Source organism: Stigmatopora argus, chromosome 22 (genome assembly GCF_051989625.1).
Source record: "Stigmatopora argus isolate UIUO_Sarg chromosome 22, RoL_Sarg_1.0, whole genome shotgun sequence".
In the NCBI taxonomy this organism is placed as follows: Eukaryota; Metazoa; Chordata; class Actinopteri; order Syngnathiformes; family Syngnathidae; genus Stigmatopora; species Stigmatopora argus.
The window spans coordinates 8894974-8922478 of record NC_135408.1 but is presented as its reverse complement, the minus strand read 5'-3'; the positions used below and the strand labels follow the sequence as shown (position 1 = coordinate 8922478).

Below are 27505 nucleotides of genomic sequence, written 5' to 3'. Positions count from 1 at the left end.
CTGATTAGCATCTAAAGCATAATTCATGTCATGAATACACAAGGAGCTCCAGAACAAATAAATCCATCCATCCAGCAAGCTGGTAAATATCACATGAAAGCGCACGGGGCTTCAGGTCCGCACATTTCAAAATTTCTAGATTGATGTGTTTGGAGCCCCAGGCCATGATGGGTAATTTCAGGTTGAAACAGCTCCAGTGGCCACATGGTAACAACCCAAGGTTCTTTAGCAAACATCGGATTTGCTTCCGCTCTTTCCCTTTCGCTATATCATCCTTTAAATCGTAATTCCTGTTGTTCATTCTATTAAAACGGACTTTGTATTAGATACTAACGTTGGTTGAATGTTTTGGTCCTTTAAAGATATTTGAACAGGATTTTATGGTCCTTTGGTGCAGACATTAGCTTTTCCTGACTGCAGTGAAATCACAATCAAATACCTTAGACCAGGGGTGTCAAACTCATTTGGCATCGTGGGCCACATACGGCCTAGGGAGATGTCAAGTGGGCCGGACCATTAAAATTATACCATGCTCTGCTATAAATAACCAAAATATCATGTCTTTCCTTTGTTTTGGTGTAAAGAAGCACAAGAACATTAAGAAAATCTTGACATTTAATGAACTATCCTTTTTCAAAACATTTCATGAAACACCTCATATTTCCTTAGACAAATGTGCAATTGACTTTTATCATTCACAAATATGCATTGCAACTGGTCCCACTGATTGTACAAAGGCACAAAACTTTAATTGGTACTGAAAAATATAGTAATGCACTTTAAGATTAAATGAGACTTTTAAAGAAAGGAATTTTTAAACCACTTACACATACGCATATAAAATCTATTTCTATCATTTTTTCCACTTTCAAATTATCCTGCGGGCCTGATCGAACCTCCTTGGGGGCCGGTTCCGGCCCGCGGGCCGTATGTTTGACACCCCTGCTTTAGCCAAATGAATCCCAATTGAAAAAGCATATCCAAGTATGTAACCTTAGAAGTCAAAAACAAACACTGAAGTGCATGTAACCGCAATGTTCATAATGTGCAATATTGTATCTTAAATTATTAAAGCCCAACCAAAAAGTATTTACAGTACGTTATTATGAAAACAATGTATATGTTTTGATGTATTAATGCCCAACCTAAAAGTATTTGCAGCCCCAGCCCCCTGACTAATGCACTCTATGATGAAAACGATCTCTTTTTTTGTGTCTATGTGTAATAGGCGTGGCCGAGGCGTGGCTGTGGTCAGAGTTCAAAAGACCCGCCCCCACGCCGCCATTTTTCAAAATGGCGGATGAGCCGGAGGCTGGGCGCGTTGGACTGCTGAGCTGCTCAGAATTGACGATTTCCCGAAGAAAGACCCGACAAACTTCTTCCAGGACAATGCAGCGCGTTCGGTACTTTGTCTTTTGGGGATTTCGTAGCCCCAGTTCTCATTTCAAGAGTGCTTTTTGACGGGAACGTGCTTCATTGGCGTGATGTAGCCCCGACGTGGATGCAAACACAAATGTTTGCTAGCAAGTTGGCTACATTGCATCACCTATTGCTCTTAATGTTTAAAAAGAAACCCTTCCATTGTGTGTTTCAGTCCCTCAACGAGGACAGTCTGCTGGGAAACATCAAGAATGTGGCCATAACGGCCAAAAAGGAGCAGTTTGTCGGCAAAGTGAGTCTTTTTTTAATAACTTCTAATTCCTCTACCCGTGTAATTGGATTGGATAACTTTATTCATCCCGTATTCGGGAAATTTTGTTGTCACAGTAATGTTTAGATATCAGCGACCAGTGTTCACGGCTTTCCTAAATTAGCTTGTTTAGCACCCAGTTTGAGTGTCTTCATTCAAAATTGGAGTGTATCATAATAATAATCGGACATAGGCCCTGTCGTCATTATCACAACACAAAAAGCCTACTTGCCATCACAAGTAGGCTTTTTGTGTTGTGATAATGACGACAGGGCCTATGTCCGATTATTACTATGATACACTCCAATTTTGAATGAAGACACTTTAACTGGGTTGGCGTTGATTTTTAATAGCAAGATCCTGTGTGGATAACTCACACCCACACTAGTGGCATCAAGTGGCGGTGTAAGGAATAAACAGTACACTTCTAGAATACGTATATACCTTTGCCCTTCCCTTTCCTAAAGGAAGACTTCAGGGCTTGGACCTTTTGATTTTTAATTGTGGTTTTGACAAAACCTAAGCGAGACATTCATTCAACCGTAGCGCAGGGGTCATTTTTGACTCGTTTAAACAACCATTTTTCCTCCGTCTAAGAGCTTTGTGAGACGTATTTTATTTTTTTGATTGAATGGGAGTCATTTGTGCATCAAAATGGTTAAATAAGCAATGACATTATCATACTGTGGTGTTTTGCAGAGGTTTAAAGCCACGGAGATGGTGGAAGCTGTCCAAATCTACAAGACCAAAGAAGTCGTGTATGACGTAAGACCTGTTTTTCAGGTTATTTGATTTATTATTTTCATGTCATGTGTACTAAAAATACTCTATTTTGCTTCTCTTCAAGGGCCACCCAAATCAACGCTAACGAAAGGTGACTTTGGAGCGTGGCACAGCCTTTGACACCAACATCTTGAGGGCCCCTATCCAGTATGTTTTCCATATCTCCCACCACATCTGAAAAGAGAGATGGGTCTTTCTCATGTTGGTAAAACCTAACTTAGTGTTGTTTTTTGGTCAAATCTTTTGACCTAACTGGCCCCCAGTTTATTTTTTTTTAATGTTGGACTTAGTCTATTGTGCTTTGACCCTCTTTTTTTCCTCCCCAGAATTCCATCCAGTGCCAAGAAGAGATTCATCTTTAAATGCTGGAAGACCTGTGAACTTCCCAATTACCTTTATTTGTGGGAAAATAAAATCTTTGAAATATACTCATGTATTTTTCTTCATAGAACTAGCAAAGGAATGCAAGCAACATGACATTTTATAATTTTTATTCAAAAAAATACATTTGCACACTTAGGATCACATTGATTGGCGTAGCTGATATTCTCCACCTGTAGACAAAAGCAACATTTAGAATAAACACCAAAAAAAAACTTGGTTTACTTTTTAGCCTGTTGAAATTTTTCTAAAATTATAAAACACTTAGAATATAAACACCAAAAATTAAAAGGAAAAAAAAGACCATTGAGGGTCTTGGGTCTTTTTTCTCCAAGTGTTTTAACAAAGACAAATGACACTCAAATCTCTTTTATTGAAATTTCTGATTGAAAAAAAAAAAGAAATCCTCCTCACCTTAGGGATCGGGACATCACCTATAAAATAGGGGATTAGGGGATTAGTAAATTGCAACTTTAGTCAATAAAATAATGTGAGATTGGAATGTTTTGACTTGGATACATTACAATATAACCCGGAAATAAGCTTCTATCGCATTTCAATCTTAATCCATATGAAATACATATGCGTCTGACGAAATAGTGCGTGCTTTGTGTGTCTAAAATACAGAAATAGCACTCGTTACTGACACTGCGGCGTAAGAAACGATGCGCCAAATAGGCGTGAAAATACGGTATTAACCTCAGAGTAGAGTTCAGAGACGATGCATCATCTTCAAGTGGGCAACCTGGGAAGATCACCTGGTCCTCCAGGGTCTGGACATCACCATGGACCTGGTGCATGCAAAAAAATAGAGCAAAAGTTATCATATACAGCAGGGGTCGGGAACCTTTTTGAAAGAGAGAGCCATAAACAATTCCTATTTTCAAATGTTATTCCTTGAGAGCTATACTCAAGATTTAAAAGTCAAAATACATGAAAATGTGCCAATTTTTTTAGTCATTTTACCACTTTTAAATACAAAAAGTCTTTGAATTCTTTTGACAACATTGTTACGCTGTTGCTAATCAATGAATATCAATGAGAGAATAGATGCAGAAGACTAATGAAAAAAAACAAGTCAATGCCACTGCCGACGTGACGTTCCTATTGGTGCGTTCGGGACTCGGCTCTCTCACCAACGGTTTCCATATTTTAGCTCAGAGCCATATGCAACCATCAAAAGAGCCACATGTGGCTCCCGAGCCATAGGTTCCCTACCCCTGATATACAGAGACTGGAGATTCAACAGATGTGTTTAGGTGGGTTTTTTTGGTCATTAGTATTACCTTGATACCTTGGCCCAGTCTCCTCTCCCCTCAAGGGTGTGCATGGTTCTGGACACACGGGAACAGCTTCATCTTGATTTAACCAAGCTATTTGGGAAGTGCAAACAATTATTACAGGAAAGAGAAATCTTCAAGTAAATGATCAAGATAAAGAATGAAAATAAGTTAGTGAATGCTCGGTGCTAATTTCCCCTTTCCAGACAAGCTAGGAGAAAGTCGGCTTGACAATTTTTGTATAAATGATTTTTGTTTTAAAACAGAATTACAAATTGGAAAAGGGCGTTTAGCAATCGCAGTGAAAACTATCATTACATTCAACACACCTTCACCTGGCAAACTGACCGTTGATATCTCGGTTTTGTTTGATAAAATGAAGTCTTCCCCCACGACTCAATAATGGAGAGAATACGGACAAAATACTTTTGAAGTCAAATGTCGTGAGGCTAATGCTAAGCTAGCTAGTGACATGCCAAGGAGCCCATACTTCAAATGTCGACGGTGTGTTCGACCTGGCAATAAACTAACAGATTTGTTGGCGTTTTGGCTCAATTGATTCCTAAAAAAATCTCCCGGTAGGGTGTTAAAAATGCACATAGGCCAGTAAATTGCTCTAGTCTAGGGCTTACCTCGTTTGGGTGCTAGTCGTTCGACCGACAGCATGGAAATGGCTGCGCTAAAGGGCGAGATGCTGCGCAGGTGCATAATTTAAGCGCCTGCGTCACCAATGGGCGTAACCACGCCCATAGGAGGTGATTTGTCCTCCCGACTCAATGACCATGTTTGGAAGATGACGTACTATAGTCGCCATTTTTGTAGTCTTGATGCTGTAAAAGAGTGTGTTCGTTTTTTTTAATATATATATATATAAAAAGCCTTACTTTGCATGGTCATTTAAAAAAAATAAAAAGCCTTACTATACATGGTCATTTTTTAAAGAAAAAAGCCTTACTATACATGGTCATTTTTTACAAATTAAAAAGCCTTACTATATACTATGTCGTATTTTAAGAAAAAAAGCCTTACTATACTATGTCGTTTTTTTTAAAGAAAAAAAGCCTTACTATATACACTGTCGTTTTTTAGGAAAAAAAACTTACTATACTATGTCGTTTTTTAGGAAAAAAACCCTTACTATACTATGTCGTTTTTTAGGAAAAAAGCCTTACTATACTATGTCGTTTTTTAGGAGAAAAAAAACCCTTACTATACTATGTCGTTTTTTAAGAAAAAAAGCCTTACTATACTATGTCGTTTTTTAAAGAAAAAAAGCCTTACTATATACCAGGGGTGTCAAACTCATTTCGCATCGTGGGCCACATACGGCCTAGAGAGATGTCAAGTGGGCCAGACCATTAAAATTATACCATGCTCTGCTATAAATAACCAAAATATCATGTCTTTCCTTTGTTTTGGTGTAAAGAAGCACAAGAATATTAGGAAAATATTGAAATTGAATGAACTATCCTTTTTCAAAACATTTCATGAAACACCTCATATTTCCTTAGACAAATGTGCAATTGACTTTTATCATTCACAAATATGCATTGCAACTGATCCCACTGATTGTACAAAGGCACAAAACTTTAATTGGTACTGAAAAATATAGTCATGCACTTTAAGATTAAATGAGACTTTTAAAGAAAGGAATTTTTAAACCACTTACACATACGCATATAAAATCTAAATGTAATCCCTGCGTGCACCTTACAAACTAAGGAGAGTGATTTTAAATGTGTAATGAAGAAAGTGTTCGCCTGTCCTGTAAATCTGTAAACGTCATACATGAAACATACATACACATACAATACATACTGAAAATGTATGGAGTTGCTGCTGTTTTCAGTCTGTCTCAGTGATGCGGCTTGTCTTCTACTCTGATGGAAAGAGTGCGCCCCTTAGCGGATAATCCATGAATTGCAGCGAATTAAAAATATTAATTCCATGTCTTTTATGCATTTTTTCCACTTTCAAATTATCCTGCGGGCCTGATCGAACCTCCTTGGGGGCCGGTTCCGGCCCGCGGGCCGTATGTTTGACACCCCTGCCTTAGACCAAGGGTGTCAGACTCGGGTTGGTTCGCAGGCCGCATTAACGTCAACTCGATTTCATGTGGGCCAGACCATTTTAGATATAATATTTAGATTTTTTTTTATAAATGGAATAAATGAACTGGATTAAAGGCCCTGAATATTCAGTTTTTTATAGATCTAAAACAATGTTTATTTTAGCTTTTTTCATATATTTTTTAGCTTTTACAAAATTATTTTTGAACTAAAAACAAAAGAAAAAATTGATTAAAAAATTACAATTATTGATTTAAAAGGGGGAAATTTCACGTGCGCTGGACCATTTTAGATATAATATTTAGATATTTTTTTATAAATGAATTAAATGAACTGGGTTAAAGCCCCTGAATATTCAGTATTTTTACAGATTTAAAACAATGTTTATTTTAGCTTTTTTTATATATTTTTAGAGTTTACAAAATTATTTTTGAACTAAAAACAAAAGAAAAAAATGATTAAAAAATTACAATTATTCATTTAAAAGGGGGAAATTTCATGTGGGTCGGACCATTTTAGATATAATATTTAGATTTTTTTAATAAATGGAATAAATGAACTGGATTAAATGCCCTGGATATTCCGTTTTTTATAGATCTAAAACAATGTTTATTTTAGCTTTTTTATATATATTTTTAGATTTTACAAAATTATTTTTGAACTAAAAACAAAACAAAAAATGATTAAAAAATTACAATTATTGATTTGAAAGGGGGGAAATCAGGAAATTTAATATACATCTATACTCTTAATTTTAATTTGATCCTAAAACATAAAGTCGGCACTCATGATTGACTTTTTCGGGCCGCAGAAAATGATGCGGCGGGCCAGATTGGGCCCCCGGGCTGCCACTTTGACACCTGTGCCTTAGACTGATGTATTTCCATAAAAGTTATCTATAGCATGCAAGTGTTGTCTTTGTTGAAGTTTAGAGAGCAAAATATGAGCAGATTGCCTTGTGTTTTTCCAAGTCTTTGTCACAATAGGCGCATAATGACTTCCATTACAGTAGTTGAGAACTTCCAGTGGGGAGTTGGATCATCATCAGGAACAGGTTGGCAGAACATGAATGTGAAGCTATCATTTCAAATTTCAGGATAGATCAGAGGAGAAATTTGAAACTCACCCAAGAGGTTTGGTTCCGTCCAATTACTGTTATTCAATATCTGTCTACGGGATGGTATACAATAATCGGTATTAAATACGATTTGATATTTAGGTTGGATGGCTTACGGCTATGCTGAGTCTTATTTTCATGACCTTTTGTCATCCTTTATCAAATGTTGTCATAAAATCACTTTTATATCGTGATCGTGTCTGGGGAAATATATTTTTGCGAAGCTAATCAAAATTCAAGTTTTAATAAAAGACAGCAAAGTTTTGAACGCTATTTTTCTGTACACGGGGCTTTTTTAGCCAAAAGTCTTGAGTTTGTTGCCTTTGAAGCATTAGAAAAAGGCTCGGCTTTTTCTGCCGCTCCTCGGAATAACGATTGTGGGCAACCCGAGAGTTGAAAGTAAATTGTCAATAGTTGAAAGGGCTCCTCGTGCCACCGCGCCAAATAGAGAAATCAGCCAGCTATGTTTAATAGAATTTCCATCAGTGCTCAACTGCTCTTTGAAATAGGTTGGCTAAGATAATGGCTTCTCGGGTTCATTACCTCATTGTCAAATTAGATTTCTTTTTCTCCTGCGGGCAGATTGCAAAGTGATTACAGATCAGCCAAACAAGCCTCCAACTTTGACAGTACCAAATCTGTGCGTGGGACAGTCACGTCAAAGGGCTGTGCGGTAGAGAAAAATTTGACCCCCCTCGACCCCTATTTTTTTTATCCCCCCCACGCTTCTATTTCTTCTACTGCTCCCCTTCCCTTGTCCCTCCTCTCCTTGATCAACTTTCCTCCCTGTCTCTGGCCTCCTGTTCTTTCCTGAGTTCTTTTCTCCTCCTCTTCTCCTCTTTCTTCTCCTCTTCCCTCCTGGCCCACTCTGTCTTCTCCTCTTCTATGCGCTCCACCTCTCGTCTCACCCGCTCCCGCCTCTCGTGCTTTTCTGTCTCGGAGAGGCGGCTGATCATTTTTTCAAAGTAAGTTGGCCGCCTCTCCGTTTTCTCTTGCGCCACCACACTTTCCACCACCTTTTTCTCATCTTCCGTCACGTCACTCCTCTCTTCCACCGCGCATTCTTTTACCCCCGGATCACTTGTTGAGTACTCAGTAGGGCCCTCTTCCGCACCTCTTTGGGCACCCTCTTCCATCTCCCTTTCCTCCTTGGGGTCACTCCCTTCCCTCTCGATATCAATGCCGGCTTCCGTCGTAGCGCTCTCTCCCTCCACCTTGTCACTCGCTCTCTCTTCAACGACACTCTCCTGCTTCGCCTCCTCCTTCACCTCCTCCTTCGGGGCCGGCTTGGCCTCCTCGGGGCCAGCGTCGGCTTTACCCTCCGCAACACTCTCAGCATCCTCTTCGACGCTCTTTTGTGCCGCCTCCTCCTTTTGGTCACTCTCTTTGGCACTCTCCCCCTCCTTTGGCTCTTCCACCTCAGGACGGCCATCCTCCACCACCTCCTTTTCGCTCTCCCCCGCGAGACTTTCTCCCTCCTCTTCCTTGACAATGTCTTTTTCGCCTCCCTCGCTCTCTTTAGCATCTGGAGGAACAGTCTCTTCTTCACTCCCCTCCCTCCCATCACTCTCTTTCTCCTCTGCAATGCCTTCTTGTTCTTCTACCTTGACACTCCCTTCTGCCTCCTCGCCTGCCTCACTCTGTTGGACTTCGGGACTGGAACTCTCCTCTCCTTGGGTCTTCTCGTTTGTCATCTCCTCAGTCGCACTCTCCCCCTCTTCCTTTGCACTCTCTTTCTCACCCTCCTCGCTCTGTTTTTCCGCCGCCTTCTCGTCACTTTCTTTCTCCTCACCCTCCCCTGCTTCGGCACTCTCTTCGCCACCCTCCTCCTTGGTAACACTTTCTTGTTCACTGTCAGGGACATCTTCTACTGCTTTCTCCTCCTCTTCCACAGGAGCACTAGCGTCCCCCTGGGGACTCTCTTCCTCCGTTGGGCCGACCTCTTCCGTTGTGGCTCCCTCTTTGCCCTCCTTTCCCTGGCTGTCACTTTCTGTGACTTCCTGCTCCCCGGGAGCCGTATCTTCTCCAACATTCTCTTCATCTGGTTTTTCAACCATGTTTTGATCATCTTCCTGCTTTTCCTCCTGGGGACCATCTTGTCCTTTTTCCTCCTCTTCCTCCCCAACTTCTTCCGGGTCACCCTCGTCGCCTTCCTCCCGGTCGTCCTCGTCCCCTTCATCGCGGTCATCCTCGTCCCCTTCCTCCCGATCATTGTCTTCCCATTCCTCTGCCTCGTCCCCTTGGTCATCCTCTTCATCGTCGCAGTCCTCCCACTCGACATCGTCGCAGTCTTCCCACTGGCCCTCATCTTCCTCGTTGCTTTCTTCTCTCTCGTAGTTCTCTTCCTCCTCGTCACTCTCTTCCTCCTCCACGGCACTCTCCTCCTCCAGCTCGACACTTTCGTCATCTTCCTCACCACTCTCCTCCTCCTCCATCTCCTCCTCTTCCTCTCCCTGCACGGCTATCTCCCAATCGCTTTCGTCTTTCTCCTCGTCGTCCTCGTTGACCTCCTGCGTTTCCTCTTCGGAAGTGGTCTCGCCCTGGATGTTGTCTCCCTCTTCCAGCTTGCGATCACCTCCTTCTTTCGATTCCTCCCGCTCCTTGATGGACTCGTCCACTCCGTCGCGTGCTGCGCCCTCGGCCTGTTTCAGCCGCATCCATTCCTCCATTGTTCGGACGGCAAGCTCCTAAAAAAACAAATATAATAGCGTCATGCACTTTGCAGAGAGAATCTCATGCATTTTATACAAATATACCCATTCATTCATTTTCCCTACCGCTTATCCTCAAGGGGCGCGGCGGTACTGGAGCCTATCCCAGCCAATTGTAGGCAGTAGGCAGGGGCAACCCTGAATTGGTTGCCCAACAGCCATTCACATTACAGACAATTTAGAGTACTTAACCAGCCTATTGAGCATGTTTTGGGCATGTGGGAGGAAACCAGAGCACCCGGAGAAAACCCACATGGCAGATGAAAACATGCACACTCTACACAGAAGGGTTGAAACCCACCCGAGAATTGAACCCTCGATCTCATGAGTGAGGCGGACGTGCTAACCATTCAACCGCTATGCCAAAATAATTGTAAAAATCTTATTACTTTCTACCATTATTTTGATTTTAACACAGTGGCAAAGGTGAAACGAGAAATAAAAGATGAAGTTGTGCGAGTGTGTATTACAACTGCAGCTGCTCAGACTCAATCATTTCCTCATTGGCTGCCTTTGGCGATAGATATCTGAGCCATTTAAACCTCAAATAAAGTACAGCTGTCAAATGAGTATTTTCTATGCTATTGTATTATTTTGAACAAAAGCCTAAATGTTTTTGGCCTAACATTCACTCTTATTTGGAACTGTTCATAATTCCCTATACCTTGATAGAGGCGACAGTTCCATCCTATGTGTATATTTCTTCGTCTTTGGAAGGTTTTTAGCTCATGCCAAATACCGAATTTAAATACATGTGTGAGCATGGGTACTGTATTTTTTTTTTGTCATTGGCAAGTTCATTCTGTTCCGGTTCCACAAGGGCGTGCGCGGCAGGCTTTAGAAGACTTTTTGCCTCTCATCCGAGCAGAGCTGTCCTACCTTGCCTTGTTGCATGAACTGATGAAGCCTGCTCGGATGAGAGGCCAAACATCTTCAAAGACAACCAGAACAACCCAGTTGCAATCGATTCAAAGCCTGAAGATTGAAATGACCTGCATGAATGACAATATTCAACTTTATTTGGGGTTAATCACATGCGCCTAGAAATAATTTCCGATACTGTACCGATACCACTGCCATTGACCGTGCTAGACGTCCAATCCATTTGAAATGGGAGGTTGGTAGCCTCCCACTTCAAATGGATTAGATGTCTACTAGTTATGAACTCATTTCAATTCAACAGAAGGATGAAGAGTCTTTTTTCCGCCCCTACCAAAATGGCCTCAGGGCAGCCACGTTACTAGAGGCGACGTTCACATCAAAGTCAATGCTTTGACATTACTATTAAGTTCTAACTATCCTCTTTCTCAAAAGATGATTTTTACAATATCAAAGCATTTGCTTTTTATCCATTGATGTCTCAATACTACGTCCAATTTATTTGAAGTGGGAGTGTTGGCAGCGAATTGGCATTGCTCATTCGCTGCCACCCTCCCTCTTCAAATGGATTGGTTGTGTATCAGTAATGAACTCATTCATCATCTATCAAGTCCTCCTTTTTTTACAGCACGAATAGTTGGTGGCCATCTTGGGTAAGGCTATTGCGCCTTGTTATTTAGTACTGCCGATGAGGTTATTTTAATTCCGTATCGGTGCAAGAATGCCAATAGGAACGTGCTAACGTCAATTTAAGATCAATGACGAGGTAATTGGTTAATTTCAAGCAGCAGATTACAGCAAGTGTTTAAAATTTAATCCCACCCGACAAATGGGTTGATTTAAAAAATTGGTGTGGCGGTCACCTTTAATTAATGTAAACATTTTTAAAATTTACCATGGTGTCACATGGTGTTTTATACGTGAAATGAGGCATGAGAATGTACACGTACCACACGCATGATGAGGTTCTCAAACTGCTTGACATTGTCCAGGAAATCCTGTCGTTCTTGAAGCAGTCGGTCTTTTTCCCGTTTCCACCTCACTTCCTTTCCCGAGATTTCAGACGAAAGGTTCTCTTTGGAAGCTTTTAATTTCTCAAGCTCCAAATTGCTTTTGTATAGCTCGGCCTTGGTTTTCATGAGCATTTTCTCGTTGGCCTTCATCCGGTGGAGCAGCTCCGCTTTTTCCATCACCAGTATTCTATTGTCCGCCTCCAGATATCGCACTTGGGAAGCGATGCTTTTCTCCCGTTTGATCCAGCGGGTTTGCCACACTTCGTTGAGATGGATGTGGTATTTCTTGAGATCTAAATTACACTTGTGCAAGTCGCCGTTGGTTTTCAGTAAAATCCTCTCGTTGGCCTGTCGCGTGTTGTACAGTTTGGCATATTCCTCTAACAATTTAATGTAATCCAACTCTAGGTGCCTCAGGTAGGACGCTATGCTCTCTTCCCTGTTCAGCCATTGGGCTTGCCACTCTTCATTGAGCTGGATGTAGTAGTGCTTAAGCTCTTCGAAACAATCGCTCCCTTTTGTCCACAACTGTCTAAACTTCTCGGTCTGATACTGTAGGAGTTGCACATTTTGCTTTAAAGAATAATTGTCCTTGGTGGCATCCATTTTCATTGCCATTGTGCTTGGTTCAGGACCACATTTGTGCTGACGAGCTTAGACTCACCACTTAATTGAAGATTTTGTTTGGGCTCCGGGCAAACGTGGCTCTAGCACCTTGTCGCACGACAACGATGATTTGTGACAATGATATCGCCAGGGCAAAATTGCTCTAGCCCACAGTCATGGCTGACCATGATGACAGCCGGAAAAGGGGACATAGCTCTACATCACAGTCATGTGGCGGATATACTTTGTGATGACGTCATCGTGATGACAACACAGATTTAATGGCGACCCTCGAGCCACATGTCTTATTTGTTGTGATAGTTTCAGAGAAACAATGTTTCTACCTGAATCAATAGCGACACCTTGTGGAACTATTTTTTTTTAGTATTATTTTAAATGCATAAGTACCGTGGAACAAATGAACAGGCCTATAAAATCAGTCTTGGGGACACGTTAAGTGATTCATTTTTGTTTTATTGTCGTACCCTTACATACTCGCTTGACTCATTTGCTGCCAATGACGATGCTAGACGTCCAGTCTATTTTGAATCGGAGGGGCAAATGAACTATAACACAATGCTTGCAATGAGTAAAATATTGTGGGGGAAAAATCTACCTTAATGTGTTTCTTACGTTTGTAACCAGTGTATTTTTAATCTAATTAGCAATGTATAACTGTTATTATAATTAATATACATTAATGATTATTATTTTGTCATTATATCCATATATTTAGAATAATACTCATATTTTTAATGGACCAAAATAGTCCCTCACCTTACCTAGGGTTAAAGGTTTTTAAAAAATTAAAAGGGTTAAAGATCAATATTTGAATCTGTACATTTAGGGACCACTGTGCCCTGAAATGGTTAATCTTTGTTATTTAGTGGTGCTTTGTTTGCCGATTGGCCCGAAAATGTGGAAAACGTTTGCATTATTTAGTCTGTATGTGTCCTCTTCCATATCAAAAGTCAAATCTGAGCGTTTATAGTGTTTTTTGGCAACATTTCCAACGCGGTTGAGGTGAAGGCAACCACGGAAGCGCGTGCAATGAGCAGATCGGACTAATGTCCAATGGCGAAAGAGAACAAAGCTGATGTGACCAGAGGCTGCAAGCTCATTGGATTAGCGCTTAGTTACGTCTCGCTACACTTGTCAGCTATTGGCTAATGTTTGGCTCTACCCCAACGCTGTCCGTTTTAACAGCGTTACTGTCCAAAATAGTGACCAAGAGCAGGTACCGTATGTTTTAAAACTAAAATTTCACGTTGCTATTTCAATAATATTTGCATTTAGCGTAGTTGTGCTTTGCATGTTTACGTTTTTGCTAGCAGACATAACGGCGATCGTAATGTTGTTATTAAATACTAATGTAATTCGATTCAAACATGACCAATTTGCAAAATAAGAAACACTTGGTTCCCTTAATTCCTGGCAAATTAGATTTTTAAGACTCTTCTATGATAAGAAACAGGTTTGTTGTATCCGTTGTTGGAAAATGCAAAATTGTTTTGATATTGATCGTTTGGTTTGTTTGTATTAATATTATTACATTTATTGTTTTGTCAGAATGAGCCTGCCCATGAATAAGGAAATTTGCACAATCACATGAATGGTTAAAATATTAATTTAAGTAAAAGTAAAGTTATTAATCTGATATTTTCTAATATCAGGGTGAGTAAAAGTACCAGAGCCGAATTAACTAAAACAACCTAGTATTTTGAAAGTGTTTCATATACACTGAGTTGTGTTTCCTTCTGCTCAGGCTGAATAAGTAATGTTTTGCTTTTTTTTGTTTAGAAAATAAGAAGTAGAAATGACCTTGCATATTTTCAAATATAAAAATATCTAGATACTCGCCATAATGCCTATGTTTTTACATTGCCTGTTCCCACTGTTTGTCCATCCAGGTTCAAGCATGGATCTTGTGTTGAATGTGGCTGACCACTACGTGTTCACACCCTACGTGTACCCGGCGTCGTGGGCCGAGGATGGCGCCTTGCGGCAGATCCTCAGCCTGCTGGTAGTCACCAACCTCGGTGCCGCGATCCTCTACCTGACCCTGGGAGCCCTCAGCTACTACTTTATCTTTGACCATGACCTTATGAAACATCCCCACTTCTTAGAGGTACTACTCCATACCATTGTAACTTTTGTAATACACCCTCAAATATTCTTGTTTTGTACAATTTTGTTGCTTAGGAAGAGGACATCGAGATGGTACAGTTACAATTGTAAACTGAGGTCGCCCCTTAAATGTCCTTTTCTAATACACTTGACATTTTTGTTCGGACAACCAGTTAGCTTGAAGTCAAATATTATCATTAGGTAATGCTAGACTGTACTTTTTGTGGTATGTATAATGGTTCATCACTGTGGGAAAGATGCCAAAGGTTGACTTTGAGTCCAGTAATTAGCTATTGGTTGTTGTAGACCTCTATTGATTTTTACAGATTGGAGAAAATGGTTGAACCTGAGAAAATGCAATCAGTTACTTGGCAGTCCAATAATTCATCAATCGCTGTAGTAGACAAATTCTACCTTTCATTTCAGTTCAACTCGATCAAGCGTTCGACCTTCATGGACAAAAATCGACTCAGAATCTCAGTTTTTGTTTATTTTATGAGTGTGAAACGTTAATCTGAAAACAAATAATTTCTTTCCTCAGAATCAGGTTCGGCGGGAGATCAAATACGCACTGACCTCTCTGCCGTGGATCAGCATTCCAACGGTCGCCTTGTTCTTCGCCGAAGTTCGAGGTTACAGCAAAGTTTACGACAACGTCCACGACTCTCCATTGGGTACGTCGCTACAAAGTTTGTGGGTTCAATCTTTCCACGTTTGTCATTGCGTATTTGCCATTTTTCAGGGTGGACGGGGCTCTTCCTGAGTATGATATCATTTCTCCTTTTCACCGACATGTGCATTTATTGGATTCATCGATTCCTACATCACAAGCTTATTTATAAGGTGAGTACAATAACAACCAACGGTACTTGAGAATTTTTGCTATTATTGGTGCAAAGTTAGCTCCAAAAAGTTGAGAATTGAGCAAAATGAATTAATTTTACCTGCTCCAAACTGGAGTTGATAGATCATAGGCATTTCCTCAATCAATTTTCTGCCATGGGCATTGTTTCTGATCTAAAGCGGACCAAAATCAAAGTTGTAAACGTGGCACTGAAATGTGTTTTTACCATTGCGTGAAACTTGAGATCCTGACGAAAGCGCGTGGCTCCCTTGATCGCAGCTCTTTCACAAACCGCATCACGTGTGGAAGATTCCCACTCCGTTTGCCAGCCACGCCTTCCACCCGGTGGACGGCTTCATGCAGGGGCTCCCGTACCACATATACCCCTTCCTCTTCCCACTCCATAAGGTGCTCTACTTAGCCTTGTACGTCTTCGTCAACATCTGGACCATTTCCATCCACGACGGCGACTACCGCGTGCCCGGTGGCATGACGGCCATCATCAATGGCTCGGCGCACCACACAGACCACCACCTGTTCTTCGACTACAATTACGGCCAGTATTTTACACTTTGGGATCGCATCGGGGGCTCTTACCGCTACCCGTCGGCTTTGATGGGCAAAGGTCCTCATGACCTGATCCGCAGGCTTCGTTCGGAGGGAAAGTTAGACAACAGTAAAGCAAACGGACAGAGAGGAGTCATGTGTAAAGAAGAGTAGTTTTCCCCCCCATCACAACAGTCCTAATCTCTTTTTGAGCAAGTGACTATGGCCATTTCATAAAAATATCGCCATAAAAAACCTGGCATCCGGGCGTGCATTTTGCGTCATGTAGGCCACAATATTAATATTTGGTCAACACGACCTCAGGTCTCAATGATTATTTTTTTATGATTTTTAATGAATATTTTTATATAATGAATAAATAGAATGTTAATAAAGACCAGCATGGCTTACAAAATTGAGCATCTCAAGTCTTGAAGCCTAACCATGATCTGTAATTGTTGGACACCTCAAATAAAAGAAGCAGGCACTTTACCTGGTTCATCTTGTGTACTTTATCATAAGACAGAAGTCACACAGCAGCAACTAGTAATACAACTAGAACTAATTGGGCATGAGTAGCAACGAGGAAAAGAGCAGCTGAAAATACAAAAGAAGCCCCTCGTCTGAACTGATAGGCTAAAGATGCCACGTTAAATGCGTCTCAGCAGAAGAACATGGGTGCCCAGAAGAAGGAGCGCATGGCCGCACCCGCCGCCACGCCTGCCAGTAAACCCATGGCGAGGTGGTCAATGACCCCGTCGTAGGGGTCCCTCTGAACAATCACGTGATGGGTTCCTGAGGAGGTAATAGCAATAAAACCAAGGCTTTGGTTATCTGGATTTGCCAACCAATATATTTTACAGTACGACTTGAAACATTTTAATACACTTTCCACAAAGTGGAATACCTGGTCCCAGTCCAGGTGTCAGGTAGAGTGTGTTATAATTGTTGAGGTGTGTGGCATGATATGAATCATCATAGGGGTCGTACGTAAACACCTGGGGATCAAGAAAAACAGTCCCAAATGAGACATTTTGCCACTAAAAGCAATCCAAGAGTGCATCTCACCGCATTCCTTCTGGTTTCCAGCATTGTCAGTTTCCATGCGCTGAAAGAAAGAAACAGGATAAATCCATTCATCTCATCCTTCCCAATTATAATGGATGGAAGGTCTATTTCTGTCAAGTTCAGCAGCTATTGAGTCAATATCGTGCAAATGTATCACGACTCCCCAAAACACTGTTTTGATTATCAACAGTGTCTTTAATCCCTTAAAACACATCATGTAAGATCGCCATTGATACTCCACTGTTAAAACAACACATTTTAATCCTGTTTGCGGGAGAAACTGCTGTTTTGTTTAACAAAAGCTCACAAGGCCTTGCTCGAATGCTCTTTGCCACCTACACGGATTCGTCCTCGCTGTTAGCACACAGGTTCATGGTTGAGCTGTCCTTGAACTGCACGACGACGACGTTCTCCTGGGGGTTTGTCTCGGGAGCCGTCACCCCTGCAATCAAACCCCATCCCAGCCCAAAAAAAATTAATTCCATGCAGTCCTTGAAGATTCCCAAACGACAATGCTTTACCTCGACATTCAAGGCCACTGCGCACATCTAAACACGTAAATTTGAGGTTGACGCGGTGCTCCAGTTCTCGTCGACTCTCGCTCTTGTAGAAGCAAAGACTGCCGTCCACCCACAAGTCGCACCAGTTCAACTTCCAGCGCCTCAGCACAGATGCTAGATGGCAAGACACATTTGTTTTTCCAATAAGAAGTCCCAGTTGCTGTGTTATCATAATGTACTCACTCTGTCTCCAAAGCCAGCCTGACCTCATGAGCGCCATATTTTTTCACTCTTCTTCCAAGTACAGGAACAACCACAATGGGATTTTTTAGGAGCCCACTTACAAGGCAAAAGCTGTTGTTCCTGTGCTTGTTTATTTTGCGCCTGACAGATTATTCTTTCTCTGGTCACGGTTGAGTCACAGGATAATTCTGGATTAGGCAGGCTCTGGTTTGGACACACCTCTTTTCTTCCTTTGGTTCACCTGGATTTATTTCCCCTCTAGACTACACAATACACAAATATAGAATAGATGATCTTGTCTGGAAACTTGTAGTCTTACCATGTATTATGTTTTATTAACTGTACAATGTGAATTTACTCTGATATAACAATATAATTAAGGTTTATAGTAGGCCATTTTCAGTGTCGCCTTGTGGCTCAGTTACATAAGTCTTCTTTGTTTATTACAAACTATTGAGATTTACTTCTTTTATTTACCAAATACTCATTTTCTACGATAATTTGCAAGTACGTTCTTTACAAATCATACAATGTGATTTACCTCAGTTTTAAACTGTAATTACAAATTAAAATCATGAAAATCTATTGGCAAAATAAGAAAGTGGGGCAATTGGGTCATTCAAAATAGTCATTATTTAAGTCATTGTTATCTCTAGACCAAAACAAATCAGAATGTTGATTTGTTTTGTTCTGGTTGTAGTTTTGCTATTTCATTATTAAAAAAAATCTTTGGAGATTATTTTCTATTATGAGGAATTAATTCAATTAATTGAAAAATATGTAAATAGTATTTATATTTTTATTTGTTATAATTATACTGTATGTGCATGGAAAAACATTGGGGTTTAAATTACGAGATGTTTACAGCCATTTAAACTTTGTATCTCTGCGAAGTGAATGCGCCTTTACGTTGACACTCTTCAAATTAAGAAATCAAAAGTGTATATATAGTCATATTTTTAAACGTAATTTTAGTTTCATTTTGTTTTTTATTTATTTTTACTTGCGCGAGGAGGAGCCCGTAAGGCATTTAAACTACGTCACATCCGGCTTCCACTGACACTTCACCAGCGAAAAGAAAAACACAAACAAAAACACTAGCGAGTGGCTTCCGGAGTTTCACGGTGAGTGCAGTCACAAATGTCCAAAAATATAACCATATCGCTTTCAAAATCCGAAACTCAGATGCTGACATCGAGCACTCGATAACAGTGTTCGCATATGAAGTTATCCCAATGCATGTCACGGGGGAACAACTTGATTTTACGTGCTGAAAGCTGCGCGTATTTTGTTGTTACCGTCGTTTTCTCCACAGACTGAGCAGGTACACCGATCACGCGTAGAAAGTCATCTCTTATCTATATTTATCAAACCCGTACAGGCATCGGTGTTGAGTTATCGCCCTCTTTAAGTCGACTTTTCCCTTCATAATTTAATGTTTTTGCATTGACCTTGGTCATTTTCGAGTGGATTGGATAGAAAATCTAAATATGGGGCGTTTTCTCCAAACGCCATAATTCGTGCCTGAGTTCGGCATAAACGGGACTTTGAAATACATTTAAAAGGTCTCCCCCTTCGAGTCTTTGTTTTTTTTATACCGACGCGTTTCGGTTTACGACAGTCCTTGTTTCAATGACGTAACTCGAGCGCGTACGAAGGTCGGGACAGTGCACATAAACATAGGTATTCTTTGTAGGTATTATTATTATTACACAATGTTCAATTTGACGGCGATGTTATGATGGTTTATAAGGTAGTTGTCTGTGTGCGCACAAAAGTGATTTTTTTTTCAGCAGGCATAACAGAGCATCTTACCTGGCTCTATTGTCAGTAACATAATACCTGATTTTAATATAATAACGCTAGTGATGAAGAAAATTGACTCTCTTGTGAGTGGGTATGTTTCGCAGGTATCAAACCTGGCTTTTTATAATGGTTTCTTGTATTGTTATAATGTATTCACTTTTTTTTATTAAACAAAAATACCCTACTTTTTCTTTTGTGATTAACAAACTAAAAAGGAAGGGATAAACACCCTCCTATTTTGGAGAAAAAAAAAGTTTTTCAAGACAGGAGTAAATAAAGTAAAAGTAATTTTCATTTAAAATTCATTTTAGCAAAAAGACATGAAGTGAAGCATTTCGCTTTACTTTTGCAGAGCATAGGAAATGATGTTGTTGAGCAGATTTAAGGCCTTGTGCTGGACACCTATGCTTTAAATATTTTTATCCAGTGAAGGTTATTAATTCAACAAATGGTACCTGTTGCCCCAATGCTTTTTTTTGCTCATTTTGTGTGTCTTTTCCCAGCACGGAAATGTGACCGGATGCGCTGTTGAAAAGCTGCTCTGCTTCGGCTGACACACATCAAAGGTAAGAATCGCCAGACCTGTGAGAAACTCTTAGGAACGACACATCAAACTAAATCTATTCCGGCGTTGCGATATGATTTGTATGAAAATGATAGTCCTGATCATGATGGATAAGAGAGAAGAGCTGTCCTCACCTGGACAGAAACAAATGATAAGATCTGTTTTGAGTGATGTCATCCCAGTGTGCAAGGGATATTAACTGGAGTTGTCCCAGGTCCGATCATGTGATCGGAAATCGGGCCCAGTTATGTAATTTTCAGATCGGAATGGGGTAAAAAAAAAAGTCAAATAAATGTATTTTTAAGTATCATTGACTGCCTTTGACGGTGATAGATGTCCAATCCATTTTTTGTTGTGGGACGGTTGGCAGCAATCGTCCGATCGATAGAGATTAAAGAGCCACATGATTTGACTTCTATGTTATTTTGGGTGTCAGTGAAGGGTCAGTCTGTGTGCCCTCACGTTTCAGCTTTCATTTGACTGATGTGATCATGCTTACGGGCTATTTTTAGAGTTTTTCTCCCAGTGGGCGCCCATGTCCTCGTGAGCTATTTTTTTGGAAGCCTCTCATGAACGTTGCATTGAAGGTTTTCCCATAGCATAGTTTCCCCCAGAAAATCCTAGAGGATGAGAAACCTGTGTTTTTTTTTGTTTTTTTAATGAATTATTAAAAATAAAAAAAGTTAACTTGTTAGAAAATTTGAAAATATGAAAAATATAATTGTATATATTCAGCTATTGCGGCAGGTGTAATGACCTGTTAACCACGATAAATGAGCTATTTCTTTGGAAGCTGATCTTCTTCACCCGGTTCCGATTCTTGACATCATAAAACCCCTCTTGAGTGAATCATTACAAAATGTATAGTGATTTTTTTTTTTAAGTCCCAATCATCTCACGTATAACATCTCCATGACATAATTTGGACCCCAAAAAATCTTCTCAAGATGAAAACTTTTGCTTAGCAGTTGACTCTTCTCCCCCAGGGCTGTGACAATGAATCAGTCCTCTGATGAAGTGGAGGCCCGCACCTTTGTGGAGGTTGTCAGCGACAAGTACAACACAGAGAACTTCCCCCACGGTCAAGGCCTGGGTGTCGTGGTGCTGCCCTCCCCTCCCGGATCCCCCGTCAAAGGTGAGCCCCGGGACAATTGGGCGTTTCTGTCCTAATGCCCGCATTCCCTGTCCGCAGGTCACCTGTTCTTGCCCAGCGTGCTGGTTCTGAACGACTATGGAATCAAAAAGGCGGGCGACAAGTCCAACATTGCCACCTTCTGTGCCCACGTGGTCGAACTGGACCTGTCCTACAATGAGATCCGGGACTGGGCCGAGGTGAGCCAAACATTCATTAACCCCCACCCCCATAGTGCTTACAAGTCGCTGGGGTAGGCTCCAGCACCCCTGTGACCCTTGTGAGGATAAGCAGAGTGGAAAATGAATGACTATTAAAACACATAACCAACGGATAGATGTTCAATCTGCCAGTTCAAACGGATTGGACGTCATGAATGGCAGCTAATGAGTGAATATTAAAAGGTGGTCTTTAAAATTTCAATCAAAATAAATATTCTAGACAAATGTGCACATTTTTTCATGTTTTTTAAGCACTCAAAAATAAACCCTGCTCTACAAATATACTTGATTTTTTCAGATATGCACTATCGTTTCCAACGTCCCTCACCTGGACTTCCTCAACCTGAGCATGAACCCGTTGGGCGGCGCCACGCTAGAACCGTCCATGGCCGACGTCTTCGCCCGGGTGCGGCGGCTCGTCCTCATTAACACGCAAGTCAGCTGGGACACCGTTCACGCTCTCACGCAAAACACATTGGAGTAAGCCAAACCGCAATCACCGAAACGTTCGCCCGCCTCAGGTCCGCGTTACGAATCGCGTGCCGGATTTGTCCCCAGGCTGGCGGAGCTCTTCCTGTGCCTGAACGAATACCGCGCCGTGTCCCAGTCCGGCACGTCCTGCCCGTCCCTGCGCCTGCTGCAGATCACCGACAACCACCTGAGCGACTGGGCGGAGGTGCGCAAGTTCGGGCCGATGTACCCCAGCCTCACCGAACTGGTGCTGGCCAACAACGGCGTCGAGTCCGTGGTGGACACCCGGGAAACGCTGCAACGGCTCTTCCCCAACCTGCGCTGCATCAACCTTAACAACTCAGGTGAGGAAAAAGGTCGTGAAAGTTCAACTCATTGACAGCAATAATTGTCCACTCTTTTGGCTAGCAGCTCCTCTCGCATCTTCTTCATTGTGTGCCGAATTTTCATTGGGATGTCCCTATTCAGATTTTTTTATTTGGGATATCATTTTATTCAAGAGGCAAATTAAGTGTAAGAAAAAAAAATTAAATTACCCCCCCAAAAATGCTACTTTTCTATTTTAAGGTCTTCAATTTCAACTTAAATACCTGTAATGACCACTCTTCCTAAAAGACTACATCGTCTGGAAAAAAAATGGAACATTTTGACATTTGTCAAAATCCCTGTCTAAATCTCCTGTTACACAGGACTGAGTAAGTGGGGTGACATCGATAGGTTGAATTCCTTCCCCAAGTTGAAAGAAGTTAAAGTGATGGGGATTCCGCTGTTGCAGCCGTACGCCACACAAGAGCGACGCAGCCTTCTTTTAGCACAGTAAGTCAGCTCTCACTCCGTTTCAGCCGTCACATTTTCCTATTTCCAAGTCAATGCGTTCTTTACTCCTTACTTCAGCTTGCCTAACATCCTCGTACTGAACGGGAGCGCCGTGACGGACAACGACAGGGAAGCTGCCGAGAGGTTCTTAATCCGTTTTTATCAAGACTGTCCAGAGCAAGAGCGACCGCACAGGTATGACATGTCACTAAAGTGCAGGACATGGAATGTTTACTAATTGCCAAACATGAGTCGTTTTATTAAATTGGACATTCCACTTAATTAAGTGGGAGAATAGTTGTACCACACAAGATTGGGGGGAGGGTGGGAGCGACGGAACTAACCTTTGGTGGGGAGACAATGCCACCACTCTCTCCCCGCTCAATGAATCCTTTGTGCTGGGAATTCTCTGATTGGAAAACGGATACACAAAGTAGCAGGTAGATTTTTTTTTGTTACATTTTAAATACGTGCACCTGCTTTGTCGGTCTTCAAAACATAAGTGAGGACAAACAGGGACTTAGGGGATGACCGTTTTGGGGGTCCGGAATTATTGTGCACTGGCGAATGTCGATAATGGCATTTAAATTGAGTATATACAGCCAGGTCTCCCAATTTAAAGGAATGTGATTAAAGCCAGGCATTTCAATACTATGGACTTTAATCTGTCCATCAAGGTTCCACGCTGCTTGTATTGTGTGACATTGCAAGTCATTGAGAAACAGGCATAGCATGCAAAAAAAGGCCAGCGAGCTGTACAGGAAGGATTAGTTGCAAGAGGAGTGACCAGACTGAACATGAAATGTGAGTCTTCACTGGACTAAGAAGAGAAGAAGGCGAATAGGCAGTCTTGAGCGAGATTAGAAACACTTGCCAAATTGTACATTTTTAACCTGCCCTTCAAATTTAGATGAAATAGACAGTTAAGCGTATTTACCGGAGTATAAGTCCCACTTTTATCATAGTTTGGCCTTATTCTCTCTGTGTGATTTATATATGTCTTTTATTTTCTTTACTCTGACCACCAACAGCTGTGTTTTTTTTCAGGCTGTAGTTATCCCAAAAACTTAATGCGTTAACATTAATTTATGCTCAGGTGCGACCCAAAAATACGGTAAGCATAAAGCACTTGAAAAGTGTATACATTTAGTATTCATCCATAGAAAGGACATACTATCCACTTTTTTCCCCTTTACCTTCACGTCTTAACCATTAGGAGGTGTCTTTTGATCAGCAGCTTTGCACTCTTAGGTACAGTGAGCTGGTATCCAAGTACGGTCAGCTGGCCCCATTGGCCGACGTGGACCTGAGTCCCCGCTGCACCACAGTGGAGGTCCGATGGGGCGACAGGGTGGAGTCGGTCAGCCTTGGCCTGGAGCAGACGGTGGCCGGCCTGAAGAAGCAGCTGAGGGTGCGTCTTCAGCTGCCGTCCAATGGGATCCGACTTTTCTACATCAACCGGGAAATGTGCTCGGTCGTCGGGCCAGAGGAGTTGAAGTGCGGCTCCCGGGCCCTCCACTCGTACAGAATCCGCGACGGGGACGAGATCCTCATCATGCCCAAGGTGAAAAGCCGCTGCAGCTCCTCTCATCTTTGAGGTCAGATTCTCTGAGTTTGCATTTTTTGGAATTTTGGGGGGAGGTTTAACAAACTTTCAGAACACTTAACTGGGTTTTTTTTTTGTTGCCTGGTTTTGGGAGGTGGTACTCCAGACTCGCTGCATACTTACTGGATTCACTTTGACTTGAATTTCTTCATTTTCTGCACAATAATGTTTGGCTGCTAGTCTGGACATCAAAACGTGAGCAAGAAAATCGGCCCCACTAGATTAGGAATACTTTTTAATGAAGTAAACTTAACAGGGACTCGCGTATACATTTACCGGGGAAAGTATTCAACGTTACAAGCATTTTGAGAAATAACTGCATTTTATGTGCCGATTTGCTTTTTTTGTGGACACCCACACGTCATTCTTAAAAGCTACTAATGGCTAAACAGTCAACCTCAATGATTTTTTTTTAAGTAAACATTTTTAATGTTGTCTTTCCAAGCACCAATTATTTTCATCTCAAGCCTTCCGATCCAGTTATTTGAGCTGTGCTGCTTTTCTGCAGACCTCTGGACTTGATAGTAACCAAACACCCGCTGAAGTGTCTAGTCACTTCCTCTTATTCTTAACTTGACTCACCATTGGGGTGGCTGCCGGGGGAGCCAAAACCCAGCCCACTCTCATCCTAGTCTCAATGCCCCTTTCTTAGATTGCCCTCACAAACCAGACACCTTGAGTGTCCGTTCTTTCAAGGGATTTGGGGTCGTGACCTCTCCCACTGGCTCATATTGGCCTTGATTTCCTCCCAATCCCCAAAAAATGAAAATGAATTGCTGGGATTTCCAGATCCTTGGATGGTGTTTTTTTATCCACTGGATCTGAAGCTCTAAAGCCTGATCTGCAAAGATTCCCAGTTTCCAGGCAGACTTTGACCTCAAATGCCAGATTAAAGATAATACTCTGACTCCGGACCATAGATGGTATCACTCTTTTGTGACGCAAAACGAAAGATGCTAAGATGCCCCCACCCATCGACTTTGTAATCTTCCTTATTAATATTTTGAGATAATCAGTTGGCTATTCACACTGAAACCCCTCAGGCAAATGGGCCTATACTACGTGTTTTTTTAGTTTATTACTCTTGACAATGTACCAGGTTTACTCTCGGGGATTACATAAAATGGTGGGGAAATGGAAATTTGGGGTACAGGTTTGGTGGATATTTTGCGTGGGATTTGGGAACTTGAACGCTATTGTGGTATGTAATGTGAATTATCTTTGCCATATGGTGTCAATTTCTATGTATTCTGAGATTTGTGTCACTTATGTACACTCAAGAATCAAATATTCATTTTGTAATGTTTGAAATATTTAAAAGCCTGAATGATATTTGAAGTCTTTTGGGATATTCCCATAATATTATGGAAATAGTCAGCTTAAAACTGCTCTGAAATGTTTTTTGCTTATCTATTATGGGAAGAATTTCTACAAAATTTTCTGAAAAACAAATAGCACACTTCCAGCAAGATTTAAAAATACTATATACTAAAGTGCAAATGCCAGAGTGTAGATTTTGTGCTATCCTGACGTATACATGATATATTGGTGACTTTTTTGTGTTGTATTTCTCAGTATTGTGCCATTTTCACAGCTGTACTCTATAATATTGCCTTGGTCTTTTTTGGAAGAAAAAAATAATAATAAATTATGGTGCACTTCTATATTTATAGTTATAGTTCTATAGTTTTTTTTTCTTAGTTAACTCTGACCAACTGATACTGTCCAATCATGTAGCCTTATATTCCTCTTTTCTTAATACATTTGATCCATAGGCTAGAAAAGGAAAATTCACCAAAGTCATATTTACATTTTAGCATCATTTGAATTTGGAATCATCAATAGTTTGGTGCCGTATCTCATTTAAATACGTTGCTTTGGTGGAGTCGTGACTCTGCTGAAGTGGAAGTGAAGGCAGTGATGTGAGGAAGGATTGAACTGGCTGTATTGTGTGATTCAAAGAAGGAATTCATAAGGACCCGAAGGTTTTGATTTCTGCAAGAAGGTTGAACTCCACTTGAATGGAAGCTTTAAGTGACAAAGCTCAGGGCAGGGGTGACTGCCGGGATCAGGGGTGGCCCACTAACCCACTTTGTGGATTGGGTGACTCCTGACGAGTTATCCAGTCGTGCATCTGCTTTGTGAAGGTCAAGCTTCGTGGGTTCTCCAGAAACTTGTGACGCTTTGTACTCTTTCGTATACTGCATCAGGTAACAGGTTGAAAGCCTTTTCATCAGAAAAGACCTCACACCTATTTGAGAAGCCATTTATTGGGTAAACCTAACATTATTTTTTTCCCACAGAATGCTGTTTCTGGCAGCAAATAAGTTTCTTCTACCCACAAAAGCGGAAAAGTCAAGAGAAAAGCGTTTTTCCCTCCTTCCAAAATCAATGATTCCATTAAAAGTCCAATCTGGTCAAGTCAAGAATCTCTTCTTGTCCCCTTGTAGCTCGCCATATCTTCTGCCTTTGTGATTTTCTGCCTTTCACCCATCACGACGTGTCCATTTATGCGACTCTTCAGGGACATCATAAAAGAAGTCTCAGCTGAGGGAGCCTCAGTGCATCTTAATGGTACCGATGGGGTCCTGGCCTCACTCCTGAAGCCTTTCAAACATCTTGCCCCCCTTCAACAAGCACCTCTCCAATTACTATCCACTGTCCTCTCGCAACAAAGCCTCAAGTCAGTGCCTTCCGAATCTTATTTACCAGATCAGCGCACATCTACCTGATATTTCCTCCGCTCGCTATCTGGCAACTATCTCTTGAGACTACTACGTGTCTTAACAACCCTCACAAATGATGCTTTTACTAGTTTACAGGGGGAAAAATAAGGAATCCAGACAGGTTATCCGAAGTGACTCAAATTCATCTGTAACTTTACCTTCCCCATGGCTCAAAAAGTTACTGTTGCTTTTCATCGTGAAGTTCTTATTTATAGTAAGAGTTTTTAAAGTCAACTTTTCTCGCATGGGCCTCATAAAAAGCTCAGATGAAAGCAATTTGTCTTTTATTCCAGGTGCATTGACAA

General features: G+C 41.3%; 4 protein-coding genes and 2 long non-coding RNA genes across 16 annotated transcripts; 3 read left to right on the top strand and 3 right to left on the bottom strand.

The window, feature by feature from the left end:
* The first annotated feature begins 1163 nt into the window (after window positions 1-1163).
* On the top strand, window positions 1164-2913 carry LOC144068536 (uncharacterized). 3 transcript variants are annotated; one of them, XR_013298195.1, is made up of 5 exons: window positions 1164-1403; window positions 1595-1672; window positions 2390-2455; window positions 2538-2678; window positions 2800-2913. It is a non-coding gene; the product is annotated as an uncharacterized LOC144068536 (long non-coding RNA). The 3 variants fall into 3 exon arrangements; XR_013298194.1 differs by having other exon boundaries at window positions 1165-1403; window positions 2538-2674; window positions 2800-2866; XR_013298193.1 differs by lacking the exon at window positions 2800-2913 and having other exon boundaries at window positions 1169-1403; window positions 2538-2793.
* Window positions 2914-2947: 34 nt separating this feature from the next.
* Window positions 2948-4945, bottom strand: LOC144068535 (uncharacterized). The gene is made up of 5 exons (XR_013298192.1): window positions 4767-4945; window positions 4141-4227; window positions 3554-3645; window positions 3269-3288; window positions 2948-3027 (listed from the first exon to the last, which is right to left on the bottom strand). It is a non-coding gene; the product is annotated as an uncharacterized LOC144068535 (long non-coding RNA).
* Window positions 4946-8084: 3139 nt separating this feature from the next.
* LOC144068370 (uncharacterized) lies at window positions 8085-12748 on the bottom strand. Of its 2 annotated transcripts, XM_077592845.1 has the most exons (3): window positions 11861-11896; window positions 10911-11023; window positions 8085-10007 (listed from the first exon to the last, which is right to left on the bottom strand). In XM_077592845.1, the coding sequence occupies exons 2-3, from the start codon at window positions 10923-10925 to the stop codon at window positions 8094-8096; spliced, it is 1929 nt and encodes a 642-aa protein (XP_077448971.1). In that variant the 5' UTR covers window positions 10926-11023; window positions 11861-11896; the 3' UTR covers window positions 8085-8093. The 2 variants fall into 2 exon arrangements, with proteins under 2 accessions (XP_077448971.1, XP_077448970.1); XM_077592844.1 differs by lacking the exon at window positions 10911-11023 and having other exon boundaries at window positions 11861-12748.
* On the top strand, window positions 11480-16538 carry sc5d (sterol-C5-desaturase). 5 transcript variants are annotated; one of them, XM_077592860.1, is made up of 5 exons: window positions 11480-11563; window positions 14440-14657; window positions 15198-15330; window positions 15399-15499; window positions 15780-16538. In XM_077592860.1, exons 2-5 carry the CDS (start codon window positions 14448-14450, stop codon window positions 16218-16220), a joined length of 885 nt encoding a protein of 294 aa, XP_077448986.1. In that variant the 5' UTR covers window positions 11480-11563; window positions 14440-14447; the 3' UTR covers window positions 16221-16538. The 5 variants fall into 5 exon arrangements, with proteins under 5 accessions (XP_077448986.1, XP_077448988.1, XP_077448984.1 ...); XM_077592862.1 differs by lacking the exon at window positions 11480-11563 and adding an exon at window positions 11652-11676; XM_077592858.1 differs by lacking the exon at window positions 11480-11563 and adding an exon at window positions 13142-13766.
* A 2-nt stretch (window positions 16539-16540) lies between these two features.
* Window positions 16541-18098, bottom strand: plekhb1 (pleckstrin homology domain containing B1). The gene is made up of 6 exons (XM_077592866.1): window positions 17858-18098; window positions 17636-17788; window positions 17454-17556; window positions 17115-17154; window positions 16954-17044; window positions 16541-16841 (listed from the first exon to the last, which is right to left on the bottom strand). Exons 1-6 carry the CDS (start codon window positions 17892-17894, stop codon window positions 16708-16710), a joined length of 558 nt encoding a protein of 185 aa, XP_077448992.1. The 5' UTR covers window positions 17895-18098; the 3' UTR covers window positions 16541-16707.
* Window positions 18099-18896: 798 nt separating this feature from the next.
* LOC144068373 (tubulin-specific chaperone cofactor E-like protein) lies at window positions 18897-26138 on the top strand. 4 transcript variants are annotated; one of them, XM_077592850.1, is made up of 9 exons: window positions 18897-18981; window positions 20167-20229; window positions 21215-21363; window positions 21421-21560; window positions 21880-22061; window positions 22140-22396; window positions 22742-22868; window positions 22947-23063; window positions 24120-26138. In XM_077592850.1, the coding sequence occupies exons 3-9, from the start codon at window positions 21225-21227 to the stop codon at window positions 24463-24465; spliced, it is 1308 nt and encodes a 435-aa protein (XP_077448976.1). In that variant the 5' UTR covers window positions 18897-18981; window positions 20167-20229; window positions 21215-21224; the 3' UTR covers window positions 24466-26138. The 4 variants fall into 4 exon arrangements, with proteins under 4 accessions (XP_077448976.1, XP_077448978.1, XP_077448980.1 ...); XM_077592852.1 differs by having other exon boundaries at window positions 18945-18982; window positions 20171-20229; XM_077592854.1 differs by lacking the exon at window positions 18897-18981 and adding an exon at window positions 19162-19181.
* The last annotated feature ends 1367 nt before the right edge of the window (window positions 26139-27505 follow it).